The sequence below is a fragment of the Gopherus flavomarginatus genome, chromosome 1 (assembly GCF_025201925.1).
Source record: "Gopherus flavomarginatus isolate rGopFla2 chromosome 1, rGopFla2.mat.asm, whole genome shotgun sequence".
Classification (NCBI taxonomy): Eukaryota; Metazoa; Chordata; order Testudines; family Testudinidae; genus Gopherus; species Gopherus flavomarginatus.
This window is the reverse complement of record NC_066617.1, coordinates 130,781,304-130,806,598: the sequence shown is the minus strand read 5'-3', so window position 1 is coordinate 130,806,598 and position 25,295 is coordinate 130,781,304. Positions and strand designations below refer to the sequence as shown.

Sequence of the window (25,295 nt, the reverse complement as noted above, 5' to 3'; positions counted from 1 at the left end):
TTTTAGGTTGCTGGGAGAGACTGTGAGATGTACGGGGTTGAAGCATTGCCACCACTGTATGGATGATACTCAGCTCTGTGCTTCATCTTCACTAAACATGGATTCTGCTTTTTTCTGTGGAGTCAAAAATGACTTCTAGGCTTTGGGCTTCAGTGAGAAAAAAGGTGCTGTAGAGAATACAGTGAGCTGAGACTATTTTAGAGAAAAGTTCAGGTGTTCAGTTTTGGCGATGTTAAATTGACAAGATACACGGGAGGAGATCTCAGCCTGAGATGCAGGACTGGATGGAAGAGGAGGAGTCAGGAGTGAAAAGGCAGATTTGACAATCACCAGCATGAAGATGATGGTTGAAATTGTGTGAATGAATGTGTGTACCTAAAGAAAGGGAGTAAAGTGAGAGGAGAGGGTCAAAGATGGAGCCCAAAGGGACCACCATGGAGAGTGGAAAAGGAGGACCTACCTATTCAGATGCAGTAGAAATGATCAGAGAGAGGAGAAGCACCAGGAGGACAGTTACAATAGCTAAGCAGGAAGATGTGACAAACATTGTTAAAAGCGGCATAGTTCCAGGAGGATAAGAATGGGGTATAGACCTGAGATTCAGCCAGGAAAAATGACTAAAACCCTTGGTAAAGGCAATTCTCACTGCTAATCCACAGCTAACCATTCCAAAGCTATTCAACAGTTCAGAACAGAAAGTGGAGGAGAATGCTTTGTCTATTTGAAACTCGAAGCTGAGAGAGCCTTGTTTTGCAAGATTTCTTGGCCAGAGTAGCTCACAGATAAGCTGATGTTTCTCTGTACCAAGTCATCTGTTTCCCAATCACTAATCTGCATATGAAAAAATAAGGAAAGAAAACAATGTGTGCAGGTTATACATGGAGGAACATTATTTGGATTGATTGTTGCATTTAAAAACTTCCAAATTGCATTGTTCTTCTCCTGGAGGCAGAATTATGAACATATCATTCAATTGTCTTTTTTTTTCCCCCAAAATTGAAATTACTGTCTTAGTACCAATCAAACTAAATAGAATCTACATTTGGGGAAATTATCATGAGTCAAATTTATTCCTGGTATAAAAACAGAATTGTATCAGGAATTAATTTTGCCCTTTGCATAGCTCAATAAACGTGTTATTCATATCTCTCTGGACACCGCCTCCACCCCCAGCTATCATCTGTAACATTCCCTTTTTAACAGGAGTTAGTGTTGCTTTATTACAAAAACACTTTGTTTTCCAGATTGCATTCACCTTAACATGTTAAGATTAGTTTATATTTCATAGAGCAGTTTTTTTCCTTATAACATCTCTAGGCAATAAGCCTTCTTAAGTAGATGTCATACAGAAGTTCACTACCACCAAATAAGACACAAATATAGACAATATTTTTTATTTTAATATGTTAATTTATACATTTATTTTAGTTATAGTCTTCTGTATGGTGTTACTTGCTATACTATCCAAGCACTTCACAAACACTTAATGGATTTATACTCATGACATCCCAGTAAGGAAGGGAAGTATTATTTTCTACATTTTAATAGATAGGGAACTGAGGCACACAAAGATTAAGTGACCTCCTGATCTCCACACCAGATACACCTTGGAGGATTTTAGCCTAAGTGTAAACTTGATGTGCGAACAGTGTGAGCTTGATGTTCCTGTTGTTAAAAATAGTACTCTTAAAGCATCTTTCATTTGAATGTTTTGCAAACTTTAATTAAATCTCATAACAACCTTTGGATGTGAATAAGGGATTAGTGGTTTTACAGGGGTTTACTTCCACCTCTATTGCACTGCAGCCATCTGTAACAGTACACTGTCTTACTGCACAACACTTTGGGACAGGAAGTGAATTGATATTTCAGAATGTTATTACCTGGGTTGGAAACAGGACAGCAAAAGAAGTCATGTCTCTCTCTAAATGCATTTTGGGGCAGGGCATAAAACCAAGAACCTAACTTCTTGTGGTCATTTAGGAGCTAATGGCCCATTTCATAAAAGTTGGGATGCTAGCCCCAATGTACTGGTCTGACTCCAACCCAAATGATGATCTGCTGCCATTTCAATTGGATAATATATATAAAACTTTAAAATGGCAGTTCAGCACTTTTCACATTCAGCACTTCAGTGCCCTCCCTTTGCTGTCAAGGATCATTTGATTTTTTTTAAACTGTTTGTTTTTTTTAACAAGTTTACAAATTCTTGCCATGTAAATATCAGAAACAAACCAATCATTGCAACAATAAGCTACACCAGAATATAGTCATCAGATCTTTCTGTTTAGCAGGATGTTACCATATTACAGAGTGACCATCATTACAACACATGTAATTTCTAGTGATTTTATTAAATTGAATGAAATCTCTTTATACACATATTTAACAGACCAGGCATGTCTATCAAATGTTACTATATAGTTTAATTTTTCAAAAATTCAGTTAGAAAGAAAAACCTAATTGATGCCTCCTATCCTGCACTTTTGGGATGAATGTGTAAACTGGGGATGAGGTTGGCTAAATCTGTCTCTGAACCTAAAACAGGAGGGGAACTGCAAATATATAAGAAATCATTTCGTATATTCACAGATGAGAAATGTTGACAAGTTATAACACTAATTGATTTAAGCTTCCATAATCACTGGCATGGTTAAAGAGAGCAGCGCCTTACTTTTGCTTCAGCTTTATTTTTTCTTCCCTCTTCAGACAGCTGCATGCAATATGTTGCTCAAATGAACTCCAAATGAATGCTTCTATTACTGATGTTTATTTTTCTTTATATTACCCAACAGTTCAAATAGATTTTTTTCCCGTTAAAACATTGAACATTTAAAATGTGAAACTAAACAACTTTTGGAAAGCTTCGTACATTTCATAAACACAAATATTTTAAAGAGAAACTGAATGATTGGCCATTCATTTGGTCCTCCTCCAGCTGCCCTCCCCCTACTTTGCTAAACCTAGGTGATGGGTAGGGATCAGACCATTTGGTACTGTCACCCTCTAATACACTAGATATGCCTTTAATGATGTTATCAATCATAAATTATTTTAAAAATTTTCTTAGTTGCAAATCTGATTGAAACCTCTTGGCAGTCAGAGGAGGATGTAGAAACCCAATGGCTTTATTTTCATAACTCTTCATTTTTATTAAAACACATACAAAACCACACACTTTTATCGACTAAAGCCCTTACTCTTTTACAGGAAGCATTTTGCATGAGTAAGAATTTCAGAGTTTGGCAGTTGTTTGATGTCTAGGAGGAGGCCAGACTTTCAAAATGAGTTGCAATGGGTGCACCAACAAAAATCCACATTGTAGATTGAAGTAAAGTGCACAAGTAACTGATTTTTATACACAAATGGAAAGTTTCTCTGCATGGAAACAGGTGAATGCATATTTGTTTTACAGGCACCTTTTGAGCCTGTTTTTAAAACCTAACATTAGAAGTAGCAGTTCCTAGTCATATCATGTTTTACAAAATATTTCTAACTTCCTACTTGTTCAGAGAATTAATTTTACTTTTAATAGTGTTATATCAGTTTAAAACAGTCACTAGTCCCTTTTATTCAGATTTTTGCCTCAAATGTATTATTACAATGACAAACACATCTAAGGCACTGATCCCTTTAGTATTCAGATGCACAAAACCTGAATTTAATAATGAACAATAGTCATCCGCATATACTACAGTCCAGTGATTCTCAAACTTTTGTACTGGGGATCCCTTTCACACAGAGAGCCTCTGAGTGCGACCCTCCTTATAAATTAAAAACACTTTTTAATATATTTAACACCATTATAAATGCTGGAGGCAAAGCGGGGTTTGGGGTGGAGGCTGATAGCTCGTGATCTCCCCACATAATAACCTTGTGACCCCCCAATTTGAGAACACCTTTACTACATCTTCCATCCATGGATCTCTGTGTTATACAAATACTGATGAATTAAGCCTCAAAGCTCCCTTTAATGTAGTGTTATGACTATAGGATTAATTTTTATGTTGCTACCCTTCCTGCCCTCTTCTTGTCCTCATGGCTGTTTTTAAGTTTTATGGTTTTTATCCCTCATCCACTTCTTACTACTGGCCACGTGGTAACCATGGAAAGTTCCAGGAGTCCCTTCATTCAAATCTTCACAAACATAAGGTCTTGGCTTGTCTGGAAAAGTTTATTTTGTGTAGTCCATCAGGGACTGCAAAGTACCACTTGAAGCGTGGTGGAGTATAGATTTGCCCACATGCACCTCTGACTCTCCTCTTTCCCGCTCAGGTGACCCCTCCCTCACCAGCAGCTTGCACCCCTATCCTATAAGCCAGTCCCCCTCCAAATTAGAGTGAGTTGCATTGCAATCTGGCAAACAGAGACACAGTGCCACTCAGGTTTGACCAGGTCAAAAAATGATCAGACCGTGGCCCTGTGGGGTCTGAGGCCTATACAGTCCAAGCACATTTCATCTGTTAACAGTTTGTGCCCCTATTAATAGAAGTACTAATTCACAAAACAAGTCCAAGAGAGGCATCTTTAGTACCTCAGGCTTGGTTAGCTTGATTCTGGTCAAAGGGCATAAGACAGGGGTGGGCAAACTTTTTGGCCTGAGGGCCGCATCTGGGTATGGAAATTTGTATGGCGGGTCATGAATGCTCATGAAATTGGGGTTGGGGTGCAGGAGGGGGTTCTGGCTCTGGCTGGGGTGCGGGCTTTGGAGTAGGGCCAGAAATGAGGAGTTCAAGGTGTGGGAAGGGACCCTGGGCTAGGGTGAGGGTTTTGGCTGGGGATGCAGGCTCTGGAGTGAGGCTGGGACTGAGGGGTTTGGAATGTGGGAAGGGGATTGAGGTAGGGGGTTGGGGCACAGTGGGTTGCTCAGGGGTGCAGGCTCGGGGCAGCGCTTACCTCAAGCGGCTTCCAGAAGCAGCAGCGTGTCCCCCCTCCAGACCCCCTGCAGCTTCCATTGGGCACGGTTTCCAGCCAATGGGAGCTTCGGAGATGGTGCTTTGGGTGGGAGCACGATGTGGAGTGGAGGACCCTGGCTGTCTCTATGCATAGGAGCCAGAAGGGGGACATGCCGCTGCTTCTGGGAGCAGTGCGGAGTGGCTCCCGACCCTGCTCCCCGGCTGGAGCACCAGAGCAGAGCAAACCCCAGACCCCACTCCCCGGCAGGAGCTCAAAGGCTGGATTAAAATGGCTGGCGGGCCGGATGTGACCCGCAGGCCGTAGTTTGTCCACCCTGAGGCATAAGACCTTCCCATAAGTCCAAAGAAATTGTCATGGCTAAAGATCTATGGCCTATGAACAATGTCTCTTTTAAAGGCATGATCCATTGGCCCATGGGTAGGAACCACAGATGCTGACGTTTGTTTTTGTCGGTGGGTGCACCTCTCTGTCCCCTCCCCTGTGTGAGCTTAGGCAGGGCCTTGCGGGAAAGTGGCCAAGTGGGGGCAGGGACTCAGGGCAGAGTGGTAGGTGGGGCCTCAGGGGGAAGAGGCCAAATGTGGGCGAGGCCTCTGGGCAAAGCAGGAGGCGGGGCCACAGTCCAGGAACCAGAGCACACAAAAGATTAATTTGGCCCTGTGGGGTTTTTTTTTTGGTTGATGCTTGAGCTCCGGAGCACCCACAGTGTCAGCACCTATGGTAGGAACTATTATCTCCATTTTTGTATACCATATGGGAAACCGAGACACAGAAGTTAGAGAGCTCTAATTTTTATATCCCTGAGCGTTTGGATGCCCAACTTGAGCCACCCGGAGCCTGACTTTTCAGATCTGCAATCCCATGGACATCAGTTGGAGATGTAAGTGGTCAGCACCTTTAAAAATCTGGGCCCTAAGTTTAGTTAAGCTTGGAAGCCCAAGTTAGAGGACGCTTTTGAAAAAGCGTCCCTAGATTATTGTCCAGTGTTTCACACAGAAAAAGCCAGGAATTCTGATTATAGGGGGCCTGATCCAAACCCATTGAAGTTAATGGGTCATTGATCTAAAGCTCATTGAAGATAGGGTCTGAGTCCTGAGCTTTTGCCATAAGACATTCCTTCTGCCAGTCCCCAGTAGCCTTTACATGAAAGATTTCCTTCTGAGCACATCTTAAATATTTGGGCACCCAAAATTGATCTCCTGTGTTTCCGTGACAGATCTTTCTTTGCATGTTAATTTACTATCTGCTTGCTTTTTTCATCCACTGAGACCTGAATGGTACCAAAACAAGAGTGAGCTTGGGTCAGCTCAATTGTAAATGTTGTTAGGTATGAGGAAACAATAAAAATTATGGAGTAAATCTTGGTCAATGACAACTAGGAAGGCATAGTCTCAGACACTCATAAATAAAGAACCCAGAAGCTGTATGTCAGCAAAATTGATTTCTGCTTCTTATTTCTGCAAGTCTTCCTGTGATTTGATTTTTAAATACTCCCCTAGAGGAGGCAGTCGATCAAACTCAGATAGTGGCTTACATTGACACTGCCACTCACAAATATGCTCTACAGTATGTTAGCATGAGCCAGTAATTTGGAAGCCAGATTCTGCTCTTTGATGTGTATTTGGCATTCATTAAATTAGAGAAAAACCTTAAGGTGGGATATAACTCTACTGTACATGTGTTGATCCAGTAAGTTGTAATCGGATACCTGGAGTGGCCTTTATGTAAACACAGAATAGTGTCTCTGTCAATATAAGTACTATAGTACCTGAGCACCTGCTATTTTTGTGGGATCCATTGAAATAAGGAGGGCACAGGTGATTGGGAGAGGGAAGGATGTGCAAGGGTGGATTGATAAATTATTGTTCATTTTGATTTATAATACAGTACTTGTAATTAGACTGTAGTTACATAGCATTTAGAATATAGTTATGCTTTAGCTATGTTTCCTGATAACTAATTATCACTAATTCACATAACCAGAGCTTAACTATATGACCATATACTTATCTTTTTGGTTTCATATTTAATACATGGAGTTTTAGAATCCAAGTGTAGTAACTGTGTTGTATTTGTGTTATCTTTATATTTAGATGGTTAGTTAACATCCTGGTTTTATAGTAATTATCAAAAAGTAATTAGTAATTATCCTACAGTGTAATTGCAGTGCAAGTATAGTGTAATTAGAGTAAAAAATGTAGCCATATTTTTTTTCTAAGGGCTAAACAAAGAGTTAGTGCACAGCAAGCTGGGGCATAAATCTACAGTGAACTAGCATGCCCACACTCACTAACTTCAAAAGTTCTGTAGTTCAAATTGCAGCAGATCAAAGCAAACTGCGGAACATGTAGTGTTTGATCATAGGATCCACATGGCAGTTAGAGCACTATAGATTTACACACCAGCTTGCAGCTCACTAACTCTGTTTAGTCAAGTCCTAAAATGGACAAGCACTAAAAGTAAAATAAGATAATCAATACTCTTGTTAAGCAGGTCCCAGGCCAGAATCTTGGTTTCTATCACTCTCTCTGTAGAGCCCTGTTCTTGCAATTTGATGCACACAGTGGACTCATGCACCCATGTAGAGTCCCACTGACTTCAGTAGGACTATGTGCAGGTATAAAGGACTGGAGCATATTGTAAGATCAGGGCCTAAAACTCTTTGGGCCTAATCCAAACCCTACAGAAGTCAGTTGGGTTCTTTCCACTGATTAAATGAGCTTTGGATCAGACCCTTTCTGTGCAAAGAAATGGCATTATCTCACTATGCATTACACAATGGAAACATATCCAATTACATGATATAACATTACCCTAAAAGGGAGGAATTCTCTAACTTAATGATACCAAAACAAACATGTGGACATGGCATTTGGAAGACTACAGGTAATATCTAAAAAGAAATAATTGTATTTCTGGACTTGACAGGACCAAAATGATGGTTCAAAAAATTGGAAGGACTTTGGAAAAGAACACAAAGAAATGATTAAGGGGCTGCAGAGATCAGGGCCAGCGCTTCCATTTAGGCCACCTAGGTGGTCACCTAGGGCGTCAGGATTTGGGGAGGCGGCATTTTGCCATCCTTGGCAATTCAGCGGCAGGGGGTCCTTCCACGCTCCAGGTCTTTGGCGGCAATTCTGCAGTGGGTCCTTCATTCGCTCTGGGACCCGCCGCTGAAGTGCCCCGAAGACCAGGAGCACGGAAGGACCCCTCCCTCGCCACAGAATTGCCGCCAACGACCAGGGGCGCAGAAGGACCCCCTTCTAGGGCGCCAAAAACCCTGGCGCCGCTCCTGGCAGAGATTGATATATATGGAAAATCTGGAAAGAAACTGAATATACATAACTGTAAATAAACTAGTAACTGAAATCCCATGCTGTCACACAAGTGTAATTCATAAAGTCATGTATGTAAAAAAGCTGAAAATGTGGGCTCTGGTTTCCTTATGCTGTGTTGCAGCAAGCAACGTTGCTGTTTGTACATGATTCCCAAAGTTTTTGCACAGAGCTGCCCCTGACTGGAGGCATAACCACCTGTTTGTTACCCCATGTACCTGTTACTTCCACCTCCTCTGATCAACGGTCACATACCAACTGCCACAGAATCTTGGACACCAACATTCCATCTGGTTCTCCCAGGGCCACTGGTGACTGGACCAGGTGATATCCTAAACCAGGGGTTCTCAAATTGGGGGTTGTGAGATTATTACAGAGGAATTGTGAGCTGTCACCCCTTGTGCATGCCCGGGCTCTGGCTATCTGCAATGCGCGGGGCTAACAATCTGAGCCTTTTCAGAGCTGGGTAGCTAGAGAACAGCAGCTGCTGGCTGGGTGCCCAGCTCTGAAGGCAGTGCCGCTCCCAGTAGCAGTGAGAAGTAAGTGGTATGGTATGGGGAGGTCGTCTCTTTTCGGGGGTGAGGGTCATCACAGCCAGAAATATTTTCAAAGGGGGTCCCAGCAAAAAAAAGTTTGAGAACCTCTGGCCTATCCTGGTTGTGTTGTTGTGTGGGTGATTGTCTTGATTTGTGTCTATGGGAGTTTTGCTGGGAGATTTGTGTTGGTTTGTGTGGGTGGCAGTTGGGTGCATGGGTAACCAAGTAATCTACCATCTGTGCAGTCTCCCTCATACAACTCATGAAATTAGTGCATGTAAATAAGCTGTAAAGTAAGGTTTGTGATTGGTTGAGTTGCCTTTGATATCACAGTGGTCTTCTTGTGACATAGATACATGGCTTACTGAACCTGTACACTGCACAGGTGTAATTCTTAAGCTCAAAAGGGCTGAGATTGGATGGTAACAAACCGTGAATCTCAGTGATGATTGAATCTGGTGAAATTCTGAGCAAAAAGAGCTCTCAACCATAGTAGTAGTTGTTTCAATATCTTCACACTGATGCTACAGACATAATAGCCTTCAGAGTGATACACACACATTCCCGGAGTCTTACTATATAGATGAGAACTGAGGGAGCATATGATAACCCTTTGCAGATATGGGAATAAGGATGAGAACCAAGGAGATTTTCCTTAGCTATGACAAAATGAAACATTTTGGCTGAATATCACTGAGGGGAAAGTCTTTATAATTATAATGATTAGACAGTGTAATAATCTCCTAAGCAAAGTATTTGAAGCTTTGCTTGGGTCATTTAAAACAGAATGGACAAAGCAGTGAAGAATGTTAAGTGGATATTTATTTATTAAGATTTCAGTTTTATAAATATGCCACACCAAAGGGTACCTTTCCAAAACTCCAGGACGTTGTGGTATACATTAAAAATATAATATAGGAGATACATGATCTAATAAGACTTCTACATCTGTTTTTCTTCTTTTAAAGCAGGTTTAAAAATAAAATAACCAAATTATTTAAATATGTGTGATTTTTTTTAAATGTCTGTGATACTGCAAAAAATGTGTTTAAACTGATTTTTGTAAAGTATTCCTAATGTGCTGTCATCACAAGCATTATTATTTACAAAAGAAAAAATGTACACTCTTTCGAGGTTGAAATGGTATAAGTATGGACTGAAAATCTTTTCTATTATTTACTGTGTGCAATATAAAAGTACCTATAATACATTGTTAGATGAATACTAGAAAAAGAAAACTAATGACACTGTGTATAGCATTTTGGCTCTATATTAAGAAAAAAGTCTTCTAATTCACTATGATAAAATCTACATGCTGCTATATTTAGACTCAACTGGGAATATCAACTCTTTTTTTTTAATGCTCTTTAGAAGAATTGCAAAACTTCATTTGTTTAACTCTGTCTCTCATTTATGTTGAAGAGGTAAGTGAGAAACTGCTTCTAAAACTAGGCAGAGATGCAATTAAAAGTATTAATATGACAGGCAACATCGAGCTGTACATCCCTTTATTGATTTATAGAATAAGAAATGGCCCAGTGCTTTGAGAACAGCTTAGGGAGTCAAATAATCTGAATTCTCTGTTCCAAGGGCTTGCTTTGTGACTGAGGGCACAAGTCATTTAGCACTTGATCCTGCAAGAGGCTAAGCACTCTGGTCCCAATCCATCAAAGCATTTAGATCCCAATCCAGTATGTGCGTATGCGTGCAACCCCTTGCAAGGTCAAGGCATTATCTTCTTTGACTCAATTTTCTCCTGTGTTAAATGAGTGTTATACTTACCTATGAGTGTCAAGTCTTAATTTATGTTTGCGAAAAGCTTTGAGATTCTCCGTTGGAAGATGTGATAAAGTACAAAGGTTTAAAATTACTGCAAAGATTCCCATTGATTTCAGTGGAATATTTTGAGTGACTCTAGGCCCAGGCTCACAAGTTTATTTATGATTGCATGTTGAAAGCATGTAAAGCTTATTCCTGTGATGTGAAATCACATGAACATTGGGAGGTTGGACCAAGTTTCAGTTTGTGAGTTTGAAATCGAAACTTCAAACGGAAAACTGAAGGGGTTCAAGTTTACATGAACCAAAAGTAAGAAGGTTCCAGTGAATGGCAACTGTAATTTCACACAGCTTTAGTTCTCAATTTGGAGTTAACATGTTCATACCAAATCACTACTCTATGAGATCTTCATGACGGTACTTCAAGGAGTGATGTGGCAGCAACTGGCTGTGGCCAATCAGACATAAGAACTTAGTATTTGCCAATACCAGATCAGGACAGTGATTCATCTAGTTGAGTATTCTGTCTCTGAAAACAACCAAAATCAGATGTTTCAGAGGAAGATATAAGAAATCCCATAATGGAATAACCTGCCCATAGAGTGTTTCTTCTTAACCACTGCCAGTTAGAGGTTGGCTTATGCAGGAAACCTGTGGTTTATATCCCCTGTAAATATTTCATCCTGTCTAATGTAACTGTGGATGTTTTCATGATCCACATAATCCATAATCCATTTAGTTATTATTTATTATTTTATTTATTTGCTTAAAATCTGCTAAACTGTTGGACTCAGTGGTATCTCGTGGCAATGAGTTCCGCAGGTTAATTGTGTGTTTTGGTTTAAAAAATATATTTTATCGGTTTAAAATCTGTTACCTTACAATCAATCACTTGTGGAAAATTTCTACAATAATAATAGAAAATGCTTACCTTTTAATTAGTTTTTTTTTTAAGTCCTACAAAATTAAATAAAGAATTATATTCCTGCTATAGAATTTCATAAAATGGGATTCAAGATACTGGTAGGAAAGATATCTCTGTTAAATTCTACAGATGTTTTAGAGCAATTTCTATACAAGCATATTAGTTTCATCCCTATTAAATCCATTAGCACTTTCCATGAGGGGATGATGCAGATGCTACTGTAATGTCTTTTAGCTGCTGAGTGGATGACAACACCCTCAATTATATCAACCATAGCAACACCAACTGCTCTTTGAAAGAGCTACAGGTAGCTAAACTTGTTCATTTAGTTTGTAATGCAACACAGACATAATTAGTATCTAAATGTTTTATACCTATGGAGGCATTTTTAATTAAATGTTTTCTAAGGTCTTAATAGCTGGAAAAGCCATATAGTTGGAGTTGTAACAAGATTTCTAGCAGTGTGTATCTGTGTAACAGAGGGCACAATTAAAGTGAATGATGTGTGTCATTTTACATTTTAAAAAAAAAGTCTTAACGCGCAGGTAGTATCTTTTATCCTAAAAGGTCTTGATTTTATTTTTAAGACACAACCTGTAGCCTGAATAATCTCTTATGCAGGTTATTGATATGTAGGGGACTGGAAATTCTGGACTAGATCCTTCACTGGCATAAATCGGTATATTTCCATTGTACCTATGACAATTTACACTGGGTGAGGATTTGGCCCCTGTGTATTTTAGAATCATGGACTTCGTAACTTTGCTTTGTTGGGATGCAGCATTGTTCCTGCACAGAGTGAGAAAATAGGTTCTTGGGCTACTACTTCTCCAGGTGTGGAGCTTGTGAACTTGGCAGGAACAAGATTGTTTATTGTGAAGGCAGCATTCCCCACTCATTCACTCTCACTTCCCAGCAAGGATATTGTCTGGGGTTTTATGCTCCCTTTCCCTTGCAGAAATGAAGAGAAGCATATAACACATTAAAATATAATCCTTAGAATGCTCCTTATATAGCTAACAAAACCTGGTTGGAATGGTTTCCATGCTATCCCAAATGTCTTTCATCGAAAGCCACATTCTTCCAGTGCATCTGGGATTGACTAGTCATTAAGAATCTCTGCTTCTAAATTCAGCTGGTCTGTTATAAGATCATGATAACCCAATATCAATTAACATCATCACTCTTCCTGCTTGGTATTACCAATGCTGCTGTTTCATCTGTGGGAATAGTCAATACCTTTTTCATACTTGCTTAAAAGCATATACTTGTCCTCTGGATCTCCAGTATATCATCCTTCTGTTGAAACCTGAAATAAATAATTTGTTTAGTACTTATAGTGTCTAAATCTGACACACATGTAAATTAAGGAAGCAGTCAAACACATATTTCAGACCATATCTTAGATAGTCAGATTATTTGGAATAAAATCCCTTAACAGTTTGTAAATTGAAGAAATCCATAAACAAGTTCTTTCCACTATCCACAACTGGCAACTGACTCTTCCACCTCTGTCACCAAAAAATGTTTTTCCACATTCAGAACTCTTTCCATGTTATATTGGACATTGCTACTGGATTTTGCCAATATGATAACTAGAGCTGGTTGAAAATTGGAGTTCCATAATTTCCCCCCAGAGGATAGGTATTTTGAATCTTGTTTTAATCCTGAATGAGATGAAAAGTGAAAATAAACATTAATTTTTTGTGTGGAAAAGTTCCAAAAAAATTCTGATTGAAAAGAACCTTTTTCAAAATTCACAGATAGACATATTCCATTTTACTTTATTGAACTGAATAAAAATTTCATTTTAGATTGGTTTGCCATTAATCTGTATTTGCCTGAGCTGCCATGGTGCCTCATGGGAATGGTAGTTCAAGTACCTCACCTCCACATTCTCTTTTATGGAACAGCCCACAGAGGACACTTTGCACCTAAACTATATATTCCGTGAGGTTTTGTGACAGTTCAAGGAAACACAGATTAATGTCTGACTGATCCAAAACAAAATGTTTCAATTCAGTTTCACCAAACTACAGTGACCATATGTCTCATTTTGGCTGGGACAATCCCTTTTTAAAGCCCTGTCCCGGCCGTCCTGACTTTTTTGGTACTATAACCCTGACAGCAGAACTGGGAGCTGAGCACTAATAACATTAGGTTTTTTGAAAAGCCCACTGTGATGGAGCAGGAGCACCTGGGCTCAGCTAGCCTTGTCCCCCATTCTCCCATACCTGCAGTCAATGCCAGGCCAGGAGGGAGAAGAAAAGGACAGAGCCTGGCTCAGTTAAGAGCTGGCTGGCAAAGAGGTGGGAGGTAGCTCTGCCTCTCTATGTGAGGGGAGCTCCACTACAACATTGACTGCCAGAAGAGCTGCAGGGTGAGAAGCACTGCGTCCCTAACAGAGAGAGACTGTTGAGGAGACTGGGGATGATCCAGCAGTGAGTGAATTTTACTATTTGACTGTAAGGGCATTGTGGGTCTATACCCCTTCCAGTCTTACATCCATTTCCGCCCAGAGGGACGTGAGGCTGGGGCAGGATGCCACAAAAGGTCCACAAGGGGCACTACTCCAAGAGAGCCACTACAGGCCTTTTGGACTATAAGGGTCACTCCCAAAACTGTAGGACCCTGTCAATGTTGCTTCACACAGGGCCCTGGGCTGGGACCCAGTGGAGAGGGAGGGCCCAGGTCTCCCTCCCACACCTCTTTAAGGGCTGAGGCCGAAATGCAAGTGGAGGCCAGAAGATTCCTGGCCTAAGGTCAGGAACCAGGAATCTCTGCCAGGTCAGCAAAGCAAGAAGCTGAATATTAGGTGTGGTAACCATTAGACTATCCAGCCCTCTGAGCACACTCTCAATATCCACCCAAAAATGATAAATTGGGAAGGGGACTGTTCTTAGTTATTTATTTTTTTTAATATTTTAAATAAGAAGATTGAGCAAAATATTGTTATACCCACTTTATAGTTAGGGAATCTATGTCAGAGAGATTTGTTGTCAAAGCCTTTAGATTTGTATTTAACTTTGTTCAAAATGAAGTCTTACTGATGTCAAATATAGGCCTGATGTGACAGATAAGTACAGAATATAGATGGACAGAATATAGTGATGTTGGCAGTAGAGAAATCATACATAGCCATATTGTTCATGATCCTGGCACGGGTGAGCTTTAGGGGAGGATGTAAAGCGTAAGCAGTCAGAAGCTATGAGGAAGTATAGGAACTGCTTTCTGTGTATGTGCGAGGTAACAGTTGCCCCAAAGGACATAGCAAGGAGGCAAGACCATCGCAAAAGATGACCTGACATGAAGACCGGGCAGCTCACACAATCCCTCCTTAAGCTTTCCCTGAGTTGGTCTGATTCCATACCCAGCATATGACTACCTAACTGGTATAATTTAGTCTACAGATTACTGTTTGGCCAATATTTTCAAACCTTAGGGCGTAAAGTTAGGCTACTAAATCCATGCTTAGGCATCTGAACAGAGCAGTCTCATTTTTGAAAGCACTAGGCACCCCAGATCCCACGGAAATCGATGGCAACTGCAGGCATATGCTACCTTTATTTATATATATGTGGGCCTCTAATATAGATTTAGGAACCTAAATTTAAGGGTGCCCAGGTTTGAGACTATTGGCCTTTACTAAATAGTAGTAAAGGACATTGTGTGTAGAAAGGAGCAATATTTGCAAAAATATTTTGCAAAAAAAGCAGGTTAACTTACTTTGAAAAGCTGTTGGGGAATTATGTTCCATTCAATCAGTATTGTCAAGGGGTACGTGTGTGTGTGTGTGTATATATATATATATATAAAAGGAGAGATGATTAACAAGAATATAGAGGTTTCAAGTAAAATGTCATTTTAGTGAGCTCTAGTGTTTATTTTGGAAATGCTAAAAGCTGTGAAAAGTGTTTTGATGTCTTAAAAGGGCAAATTGTGGTACCTGATTGTTTATGAGAAAGAAAGAAACAAATGACATCAGCAGACTTGACCTATGTGCTCTATTGGCATAATAGTATTGAGGCAGTTTATTTCTGTTCAGTAAATGGGCAGACATCATACAAGCCAATATTAAGCTAACTATTTGAAGGGAATGAAATTATTCCCTGTTATGACAGAACACAGGCTTCAGCTACATTTGCAGAGAGTGGAAAGATATTTGATTTTTTTTTAAGCAGTGTGGGGGATATAAATGTTTTTTTCCTTATTGTATTGTTTTCTTGGGGTTCCAGTTTAAGGACAAAATACCATAATGAATAATCCAAATATTAGCACAGCAGGTTGGGAGCAATTCAGGAAAACTGGTCTGTTATCTTAGCCTGGGATGCTGAGCAGACAGTCTGGCTGCATTTATAGTCTCCAAAAACGATGTTTTTTGTTGATTAGAATAGAGATGATGATTTGTTACTAGAACTGGATAAATACCACTAAGAACTTCCCTCAAGTTATTGCTTTTCAAAGGCATCTGCTTCAGCCACACTTGTGCCTTACTGTGTTTTATTTTCTATGGAAATTTGAGAAATCCAAATGTATTTGTACAAACAGCCCCAGAAAGTGAAATTTAAGCTCCCACATTCAAGTGCTTCCATGAAAGACTGTGAGAGCAAATGAAAATCCAATTACGTTACATCAGTGACTGTGGAGCAGACCAACAATTAAAGCTCAATAGATGACACTATTTATAGGAGATGGTTTACTGTTTGACACATCATGGGATCAAGCTCCCATTGAGCTAGAGGCTGTACACCTACATAATAAAAAGATAGCTCAAAAGAATGTACAGTCTATACAGTTAATTGATACATTTGTGCAATTTATTCTCCATCTTAGAGATGTGTCTTCACTTTTAAGATAAAAGAAACCCTTGAAGGGGTAAATACATTTTTCTTTTCTAAAGAACTTGTGTTATGTAGACAAACTTTTCAGCTAAATCTAATTGCCTCCACACACCAAAAGAAGAGGAAAAGCTTTAAAAGAAACTGAAAAAAAGAAATGAAGAACAGGTTCCCACATAGAGCCATTGCAAGTAAATTGATGTTGAGAATAATTATGTCTAATTAGAAGAATCCATGAAAGATGGAATCACCAGATTACTAATGAGTTGCCAGCTGATGCAATTATCAGTGTTTCTTATTTCTCCCTTTTTCTGCAAAACTTGTTTGTCTTTTGCAGGGTATGGCAATTTTCATACTTTCTGTTTTTAAAGGGATATTTTAGTAAGCATTCACAGATGTAGCTTTTTTTCCACCTTTTGAAGATGCATGTTATCTGTTGATCTGATCTATGCTTTGTGTAAAGTTTCTATCACTGTGGTGTCTAAATGCTGAGCTCATCAGTTTTCATTCTCCTTTTCATGCAATGTTTCTTCTCCACTTTTGTCACATTACCTTTTTTAGTCCAGAGGCCAGATTTTTCAGGTGTCTAGCTTTATGTAGATATGTTTGAAAATTTTGGCCATGCTCTTAAAATCTCTGTGAGATCTACTCTCTCTCATCCTGAAGATATTCTTATTGCACATTCACAACCAGATATGTCCTTTTCTCATACATTCATGCTCCTAATACCTACCTTTTCATTATCTAAAGGTGGTCCAATAAATGTGGCTAGCAATGATTTTACTTACAAACCTCTTGCTCTTTCACAGCCACATCAGCTGGTGTGATCCTTCACTCTCCTACCTTGACATACTTGTCACCTGTTGTATGAGCATTTCAGCAGGAGCTGCTGTCTAAGACATCTAACCTAATGCCATTTGCTCAACTCCCACAGCCACTTCCAGATTTAATCTTGGTGCCCCCAATGTCATCTTGAAATCAGATCTTCCAGGACGCCAACTGCACAACAACTTTGGTGCACTCTTAAGGAGTGGAACAGGGAGGTGGAAAGAGGAAAGTAATGCTATATATAAGTAGACCCACTGCTAAATTAGAATTAGGTTAAGTTCTAGGGATGGAAAACTTTGATTCAGATGAAATAACAGGCATGAATCTGAGTAATTTTTTAAATTTTAAGGAGTTCTATATGTACATATGTATTATCTGTTACATTTTGTGCACTTTTACCCTTCCCAGTTTATAGCAGGAATACAAGTATCAAAATACTACAAGGGTAGCTATATGCAGTATTTCCATCTCAGGAAGGCCTTTTCTCAGGAGATTTGCAGACCAACTTCCTGACTAAAAAGGTTCAGAATGTACTGACTTTAAGGCTCAAACACCTCTACCCATTTCTCTTATAAGCCAAAAGGCACCCCTCTCCCCTGGAACTGTGTTTCGCTAAACTATCTTGAAGTCCTGCGTTACTACTACCAGCAATCCATTTCTCTGCCGCACAGTGCTACAGTGACAAAAGCAGCATTCTGAGAGACAGCTTCCGAAAGTTTTAAAGAAAAAGTTTTAGAGTAAAATTTCCAAAAGTTCCTCAGTGACTTAGGTATCCCATTTTCAAAAGGTACTTAGGAGCTTAAGTCTCACTGAAAGTCAATGGGACTTACTCACTTTTGAAAATGAGACTTTGATTTTTGTGTCACTTAAACACTTATGGTGATGTTGCCGTAAGGCAGAAACACAAAAAGAAGGCAGAGAAGAGATTCTCCAGGAAAAAGAATGGGGTGGGAGTGGATGTGCATCCCTTGGCAATCAGTCTGCCTAGTTTGTTTCCATTTCTTTCCACTGCAAGCTTGTGGTTTTGGTCTCAAATGGGATTGACTTTAGAGGTGTCCTTTGGTTGTTGGCTTTTTCCCCGGAGTGTGTTGAAAAAGTATGGTTGATCAGAATTATTTTTCAAAGCGAGGCCCTTGGGGACACTGGCTGAAACAAGTGTGCCATCTTCATGTGGTAACTACTCTGAATTAGCCATGGTTGCAATACAGGTGGGCTGCTTTGAAAGGTTTAGCAGATGCATTAATTGAAAAGCCAGTAGCATGTTTGCTGGTTTTACTAAAAAATATTCCAACATCTGTAATGACCAGACACACACACATGCTCCTCCACCTCATCCCACAATCCAAACCATGCACAAGGTCTAATCAAGTGGTTCTCAAACTTTTGTACTGGTGACCCCTTTCACATAGCAACTAAATTATTTGATGAACATTATTAGACAGCTCCAACTAAGAGTGTGCTTGACACTGTAGATAATAGGAGATATGGTTATTGTCCTCTAAGGCCCAGTCATGCAATGAGCTCTAATCAGGATGATCCCATAGTTGGGCTAAGGCCGAAATAGAGAGACAAACCAATGCTTTACAGTGTACAAAGCAATCAGACTCTCGGAGTTTGCTGGGGCTGTTTCTACAGTATGGGAATAAGCATATTCTAGAGCTGAGTTGCTCCCTTTCACTCAAATCTTCTCCTTTGTCTTTATTTTTTAATCATTTTGGTGCAAGTAACTGACAACATTTTGCTATTAGAAATTTCTCCGGTTGTTTTCAGAGTCTGAACTGTGTTAACGTTAACTCTAAAATACAAAGGGTAGTGGTTGGTGGTAAATGGAGCAGTCTCATTACAGAGGTGATAAATCATCAGATTTTACTGTTGATAAACATGTTGATAAATTAGTGCATTGGTTTCAAATTATTCATCACAATGGAAAGGCAATTGTTCAAGTTGTTTTGTGAAAATATAGACAGCAACACTTGGAAAACGTCTCACTTTCTGCAAAATTATGTTTTTGTATATGGATCAAGTGAGATTTTTTTTCCCCTCCAATTAGCATTAAGCTAATCTTCTAATGAGACGAGTCTACAATCCAATGTATAATTTTGAAGAAATTTAGTCCAAACCCTGAAGACTGAATTAGGGCTATTTGTGTCAATATTAACATTACTATTGCTGCAGCCCACAAGGCCTATTCATTCACACATGCAGCCTCTTGCAAAGTCATGTGACTGCTCCTTCCCCTCCCAGCTCCAATGGCTCAAATGGTCTCTCCTAATGTGCTCCTCAAATGGCTCTGATGTGTCTGCTAAAGGGGTTCAGTCTCCCAAATGGACAAGAGGAAGTGATAATATGTTGAGAATGCTGAGGGGCAAGCGGTGTTTGTGGGGGGAATTTGAGGGAATAGTGCCTCACAGTTTCCTGGTAAAAGGGAGGGGGGGAAACTTGCTGCATGTTCTCATCCTGGTCCAGGATAAAGGAGGAGACATTTTTACTCTCTAGAGCTTGTTATCCTCATTACACTGCTCTGTGCCTGCATTTACCATCCTTTACAGTGCTGGAGGTTGAGCAGTAAACATCGCACTCACATAGGTTGATCCCCATGGTCTTAGGTCTTCAGGCTCAGTAGGGATGGCTGAACCAGCCCTGCATTGCAGCGTTAATTACCAATCAGGTTTCTCTAGCATTTCAAATCTCCTGGATGCAGTGTACCTGCCTAAGCAACATGTCTGGTCATTTCATATACCATTGGCTTTCCTGAAGAAATAATTACTGCAGTAGCTATGCCAACCTTGCTGAGGCATTTATAGTTTTTGTCCCTTTCTGAAATGTTGGCACTTCCTGTGAAATAACTGGTTAGTTGTTTGCAATGCCTCACAAAAGGAACAGCTTGTGAGTTTCTAGGGTGGCAGAGGCTCTATTGTCCAAAGAGTTAATTCAGAACAGGGATATTCTGCAATATTTTATGAGCAAAAGATGAGAGTGCTTGCAAGGTTGAATACAGGTCAGATACACTGAGTATATCATTTAGTGTCAGTGTTCTCCTAATGGTAAAACATATGTCTCTGTTAAACAGAACAGTATAACAGTTTTAATGCCAAAGGGAAGTAATGGCGGGGAAGGGGGATGGCAGAGGAGGGGAGAGGGGACCCTCAAAACAGTCAGTAGCTAATGCTGCCTTTGTGGGTTTATATATTTGCCTATTAAAATGACAATACAGACATGGGACATTTAGATTTAAGAAGTCTTTCTTTCATTAAACAACATTAAACAAACAGACAAAGTAGGGGGTTATGACTTCAGTAATTGAAGCATGCTGTTCTGTTCAAGACCAGAACTCTATAAAGACTCTTTTCACCCAATAATGCCCTTTGTGTTTGCCTGCTACCCTGATAGAAATTACTGTAGGCCCGAAGTATGTCTTTCCAAGTGGTTAGGGAATGAGAGAGCACCACACCACTTTTGGCAGATGGGGTCACAGCTCTTTAGAACGTTAACATTCATTGTGCTTTGGAAATCAATTTGCAACTCAGAATGCATAGTGGCTTAAACTGGATGCCTCCTCCCCCCCATAGTTCTTTTAATGTTAACTTTAAACCTGTGAAGTGGGGAAAAAGAATTAAATGGATTAATTTGGATTAACTGTAATAGTGCCAATGTAAATTGCATTTGATTGATTTACAGAGTGCCATTTGGTTGATGCTTGCTATTTTAAACATACAGTCTGCGTGTAGATATTACATTCTCATTTTTTCCCCTAGATGTTGATGAGTGTCTGGATAACAATGGAGGATGCCAACAGATTTGTGTGAACACAATGGGCAGCTATGAGTGTCAATGCAAGGAGGGTTTTTTCCTCAGTGATAACCAGCACACCTGTATTCACCGCTCCAATGGTAAGTGCTCAGTCTTGGAGACAGGTTCAGTGGAGTAACCATGTTGCTAAAATATTTAGAAACTATGTTCTTTATATTTCTCTCTTCAGATCTCTGAAAATCATTATGCTGTAGAAGTTGGATAGTTTATTGTATCTGTAGATTTCTGTGAGATGTGTCTGTTTATGGGTTGGTGGGGGTTTTTTGGTAGGATCTTGACTGATTTATTACGCAGCCATCTAAACTGGCAGCATATTCATTAGTAAGGCAGGGAAACAGGATTTTGATATGAAATAGTAATATCTGGAATGTAAAACTACTGATCATTAGAACAGAGAAGTCATTTAAAATGGCAACCCTCTATCCTAGGCATTATGGTACCAAAACTTACATTGAAACAAATGGCCAATATATTTGGGAAATTATACACACTCTTCTTTTGCCAGAAGCCCACTGAATTTGCTTGAGTTTTTGATTGCTGATAGTCAGTATTTGTAAAATCAAGGATTTTCCATACAGCTGTGGTCATAATCTAGTGATGATTTTTGTTGGAGCAAGCCCCTCTCTTTTTCCTGTAAATTTCAGACACAGAAGACAAGCTTGGGTGCCAAAGGGAAAAAGAGAGCAACAGAACTATACATCTTTGCAATTAAGTGGATTCTTGATGTGATCGTTCAGACTTCTGGTGACCCTAAGAGTAGTGGGCGTATATTCTAGTAAACTCAGTTTAAAAAAGGTGATGGTGAGCCTCAAAGCAGCAAGATGAGTCTGGTCAACAAAATGACCACTCTAAATTTCCACTTACCATACAAACAGTGTCTGAATTATTTTAAGTCACTGTAATTAACCAGAGGTTCCTACTGAGTGTAGGATGTGAATTTAGTCACTATATTAACAGAAAACCCAAACCTTATAATTTAACAGGAGGAGCTTTCTTAAAATTCTAAATATGTTTCTCATGGTGTGCTTGTTAACTTAGAATTGCAGAGATAAATAATATTTTTTATTTTAAAAATATGTACAATCCAGAAAACTATTCAGTTTCTCTGTATTTTAAAATGATTGTCAAGTTTTAAAGCAACCAAAGCACTTTGATTTTGAGGAGAACCTGCAATTAAGCTCCATCAGCCGATGTATTTTGAAAGTTGGTATCTAGTAGGATTTTTAGTCATTCTGTTCAATATAAAATTGTTCAAATTTCTGTCCAGCATAAAGTAACCCTGACACAAAGATATCCAACAGAGCAAGGAAAAGTAGCTGGAAGCTTAATGAAAACCATTTGCAGAGTGCTGCAATACAATCATTATTTCAATTTGCACATTATAAAAATTCCCAGCTGTAATAAAAGGGAATTTAGATATCCGAGATGGAAGCTAATGAAACAAATGAAAAATGAGATTCTGAAGGCAAAAGATTTTTATATGAAGTAGATTTATTGAGGGAAATGGTGAGTTTTTATGGTGAGGACGATTCTTAGTTTGCAGGAGGACTGGGGAAGCTGATTTAAAGGGTGACTGAGGTATGCTCTTAATAAAAATGTGTGGAGTGAGTGTGTTTGTGCTAGCTTGTTTATAAAGAATGTGTGAAATAAGATTTAATTAAAGCAACACAGTCAAATTATTTGGGTCTGAAATAAGAGGGCAGGAGGCAGTTACAAAATATATTATGACACGAATGCTCTGACTTTTCAAAAATAAAGTGTCAATTTTTTTTAAAAAGTAAACATTCTGTAGCACTGTGAACCCAAACACAAACACATTAGGCTAGCACATTAGAACCAGGAAATGAAACTGAGTGATCTATTTTCATTGTCCAAGCTGGCTGAAGTGGAACCAGTAACCAGGCACAGTGAGAAGTATATTGGATTCTTTCCATTAAATATATAAGCTGTTAAACTTAGGAATATTATTTATTTTCAGTCTGTATCACGTGTGGGTGTCTATATAAAAACTTGGGGACAAAACAAAGAAGAAATATTCTTTTATCAAAGTGTTTGACTAGAGACCTCTTTAGTGCTAGATTGTGTCTACACAATGGGTGCACAGGGATTTGTGGGAGAAGGGCACAAGGATCCTTCAACCATTCCCACACCTGGCATCAGTATGTAGGCTCCAGTCACAACACAAGCACAATGGTCCAAGCACTTCAGCATGGATGTAAATTTTAAACACAATTACTCCCATTGACTTCTATGTAAAAATGTTTAAATGAGTGCCTAACCATACATGTCAGGTACCTTTGATATCAATTAAAAGTGCATCCTGTGTGCCAAACTTTAAGATAATCCACAACAAAGCTCATTCCCCACTCAAACAATTTCCTGCTCCTACATTTCCTCCTACCGTTTTCAAATGTCTGGTGAAAAAGAGAAGCTGTGCAATGTGCACTGAAGGGCACTGGATTTGAGCTATTTCAGATGTGGGAGAATATACTCCAAAGCTCTTGAGCCCTCACAGAGATTTCCCAGCCCACAGCCTTCTGTCATTTATATTAATGGGTGTCCAGCTTGAGAGTCGCTGCTGACCTATGTGGCCAGTATGGCTCATGTGGTTTAAAGTTATGTGCATGCTTAAGTGATTTGACATTCAGAGGTATAGCAATCCACATGCAATTGGGAGGGGAGAGAAAAGGTTGCAGGAGGGAAGAGTTTGGAAGAGGCACCAGAAAGTAAGTCTTTGAGCACATGGTTGGAATGCTCACTATGGTTGCAGCACTTCTGTAAATAGTTCTCTTAATAAAGAGTCAGTTTAGTTTTAGAACATGGAGTCTTCTCATGTTATTAGCCAATGTGTGGTACAGGAAACATGGTAGTAGCGATCAGTCTAATGCAGTATTGACAACTCCTAGGATTTCTTTGCACCTTGTGCAAGTTTGGCCAGGATGAGAGCCAGTCTCAGAGTGATGTGAGAAACTCCAGCTCTCTCTCAAATTTCAGCTCTGCCTAGGGAAACCTCCCTCTGATTGGCTGCTTTCCCATCAGTTCCACCTCCTGGGGAAGAGCAGCCAACCAAAGCTGCTACAGAAAACAGGCAGAATTCTCTCCCCTACTCCCCAGCAGCTGACACCATTCTCACAGGAGGAGGAGGAGGAAGCAGAAAATGCCCAGAAGCTCAGGTTAGCTCCACTCCCTCTTCTCTCTTCCCCTCATGTGAGCAACAGCACTTCCCCTCTCCCTTGCTGCAACACTTGGCCTGAGAAGGGGAAGAGGGTGGTGAATAATCTCTGGAGCTGCCTCCCCTATATTGAAAGCAGGAGAAAACAACCCCTCTGCAGTGCCCTCCCTCCCCAGGCCTGGGAAAGGGGTCTGATGAGCCCCAGGAGCTGCAGACATGCGGGGGGGAAGGTCTGACCTGATGTGGGGTGGAATTGACAGGGGACAGGCAGATGTGGGGTTGAGAGCTCCTGCAGCAGGGTTCAAAATCACTTTAATAAATTTGGGAAACACAAATTGCTGCACACCTGCATGGGGTTGGATGGTGAGTTCAAAACTCAAAAGACCAGCCAAACAACTCAATATAACACTTTAAAAAAAACTTATGATTTGGGGGGCAGTTTCATGACTTTTGGGGGTGTGACTCATGATCTTTGATCATTTGAGGTTGGCAATACTGTTAGTAAGACTCACAGCAAGGAAGAGCGTGTGATTAACAAGAAAATAAAGCAGCAGCTAGAAACAGAGCAAACAAGCAGCATGGAGGGACTCAGACCACTGGGAATACTGGATTTCCAGACAAAAAGCCCTGCACAAGCATGGAAACAAGAACTGATTCTGTATACAGAGCTGACTTTGGGGGATAAAGATGCGAAAATGAAGGTAAAGTTTTTTAAATTTCTCATTTTGGGGGAAAAGGACAAGGAGTGAGTCTGTTGCTAGAAATAATGTCAGAAGCATTAGAATAGCTGATAAGGGTGTTTGATGAATCCCAGACAGAACAAGACTGTAGAGAGCATGAGACTGGGGGTGGTGTGTGTGTGGATGGTTTGTGTTGTATCCAAAACAAAGAAGCAGAATTGGGAATAGTTACAAAGCTGAGAACTCTGACATCCACATGCAACTTTGTAAACATTAAAGATTCCTTAATTAAAGATGGGCTCTTTTCTGAGACATGTGGTTTCAGCTTATAGGAGAGTCTGTGGAGAGAAACAGATGTAACCCTAGAGAAATGCCTCCAAATAGCAAGGGCACCCTTGATGAACAGAGAAAAGATCAAAACAGTGACTGGCACTAGTGCAGAACAAGTACACAGGCTCAAGCTAATGGAACCCAAGAAG

The 25,295-nt window shown here is 39.9% G+C and overlaps 1 protein-coding gene across 13 annotated transcripts in view; it reads left to right on the top strand.

Annotated features, from left to right (window-relative positions):
• Window positions 1-25,295, top strand: part of SCUBE1 (signal peptide, CUB domain and EGF like domain containing 1) — a 316,316-nt gene that overhangs the window by 54,249 nt on the left and 236,772 nt on the right. For all 13 annotated transcript variants that reach the window (XM_050924757.1, XM_050924748.1, XM_050924721.1 and 10 more), the window contains exon 4: window positions 20,910-21,044. In XM_050924757.1, the coding sequence (XP_050780714.1) occupies window positions 20,910-21,044 (135 nt within the window). The remainder of the gene's footprint in view (window positions 1-20,909; window positions 21,045-25,295) is intronic.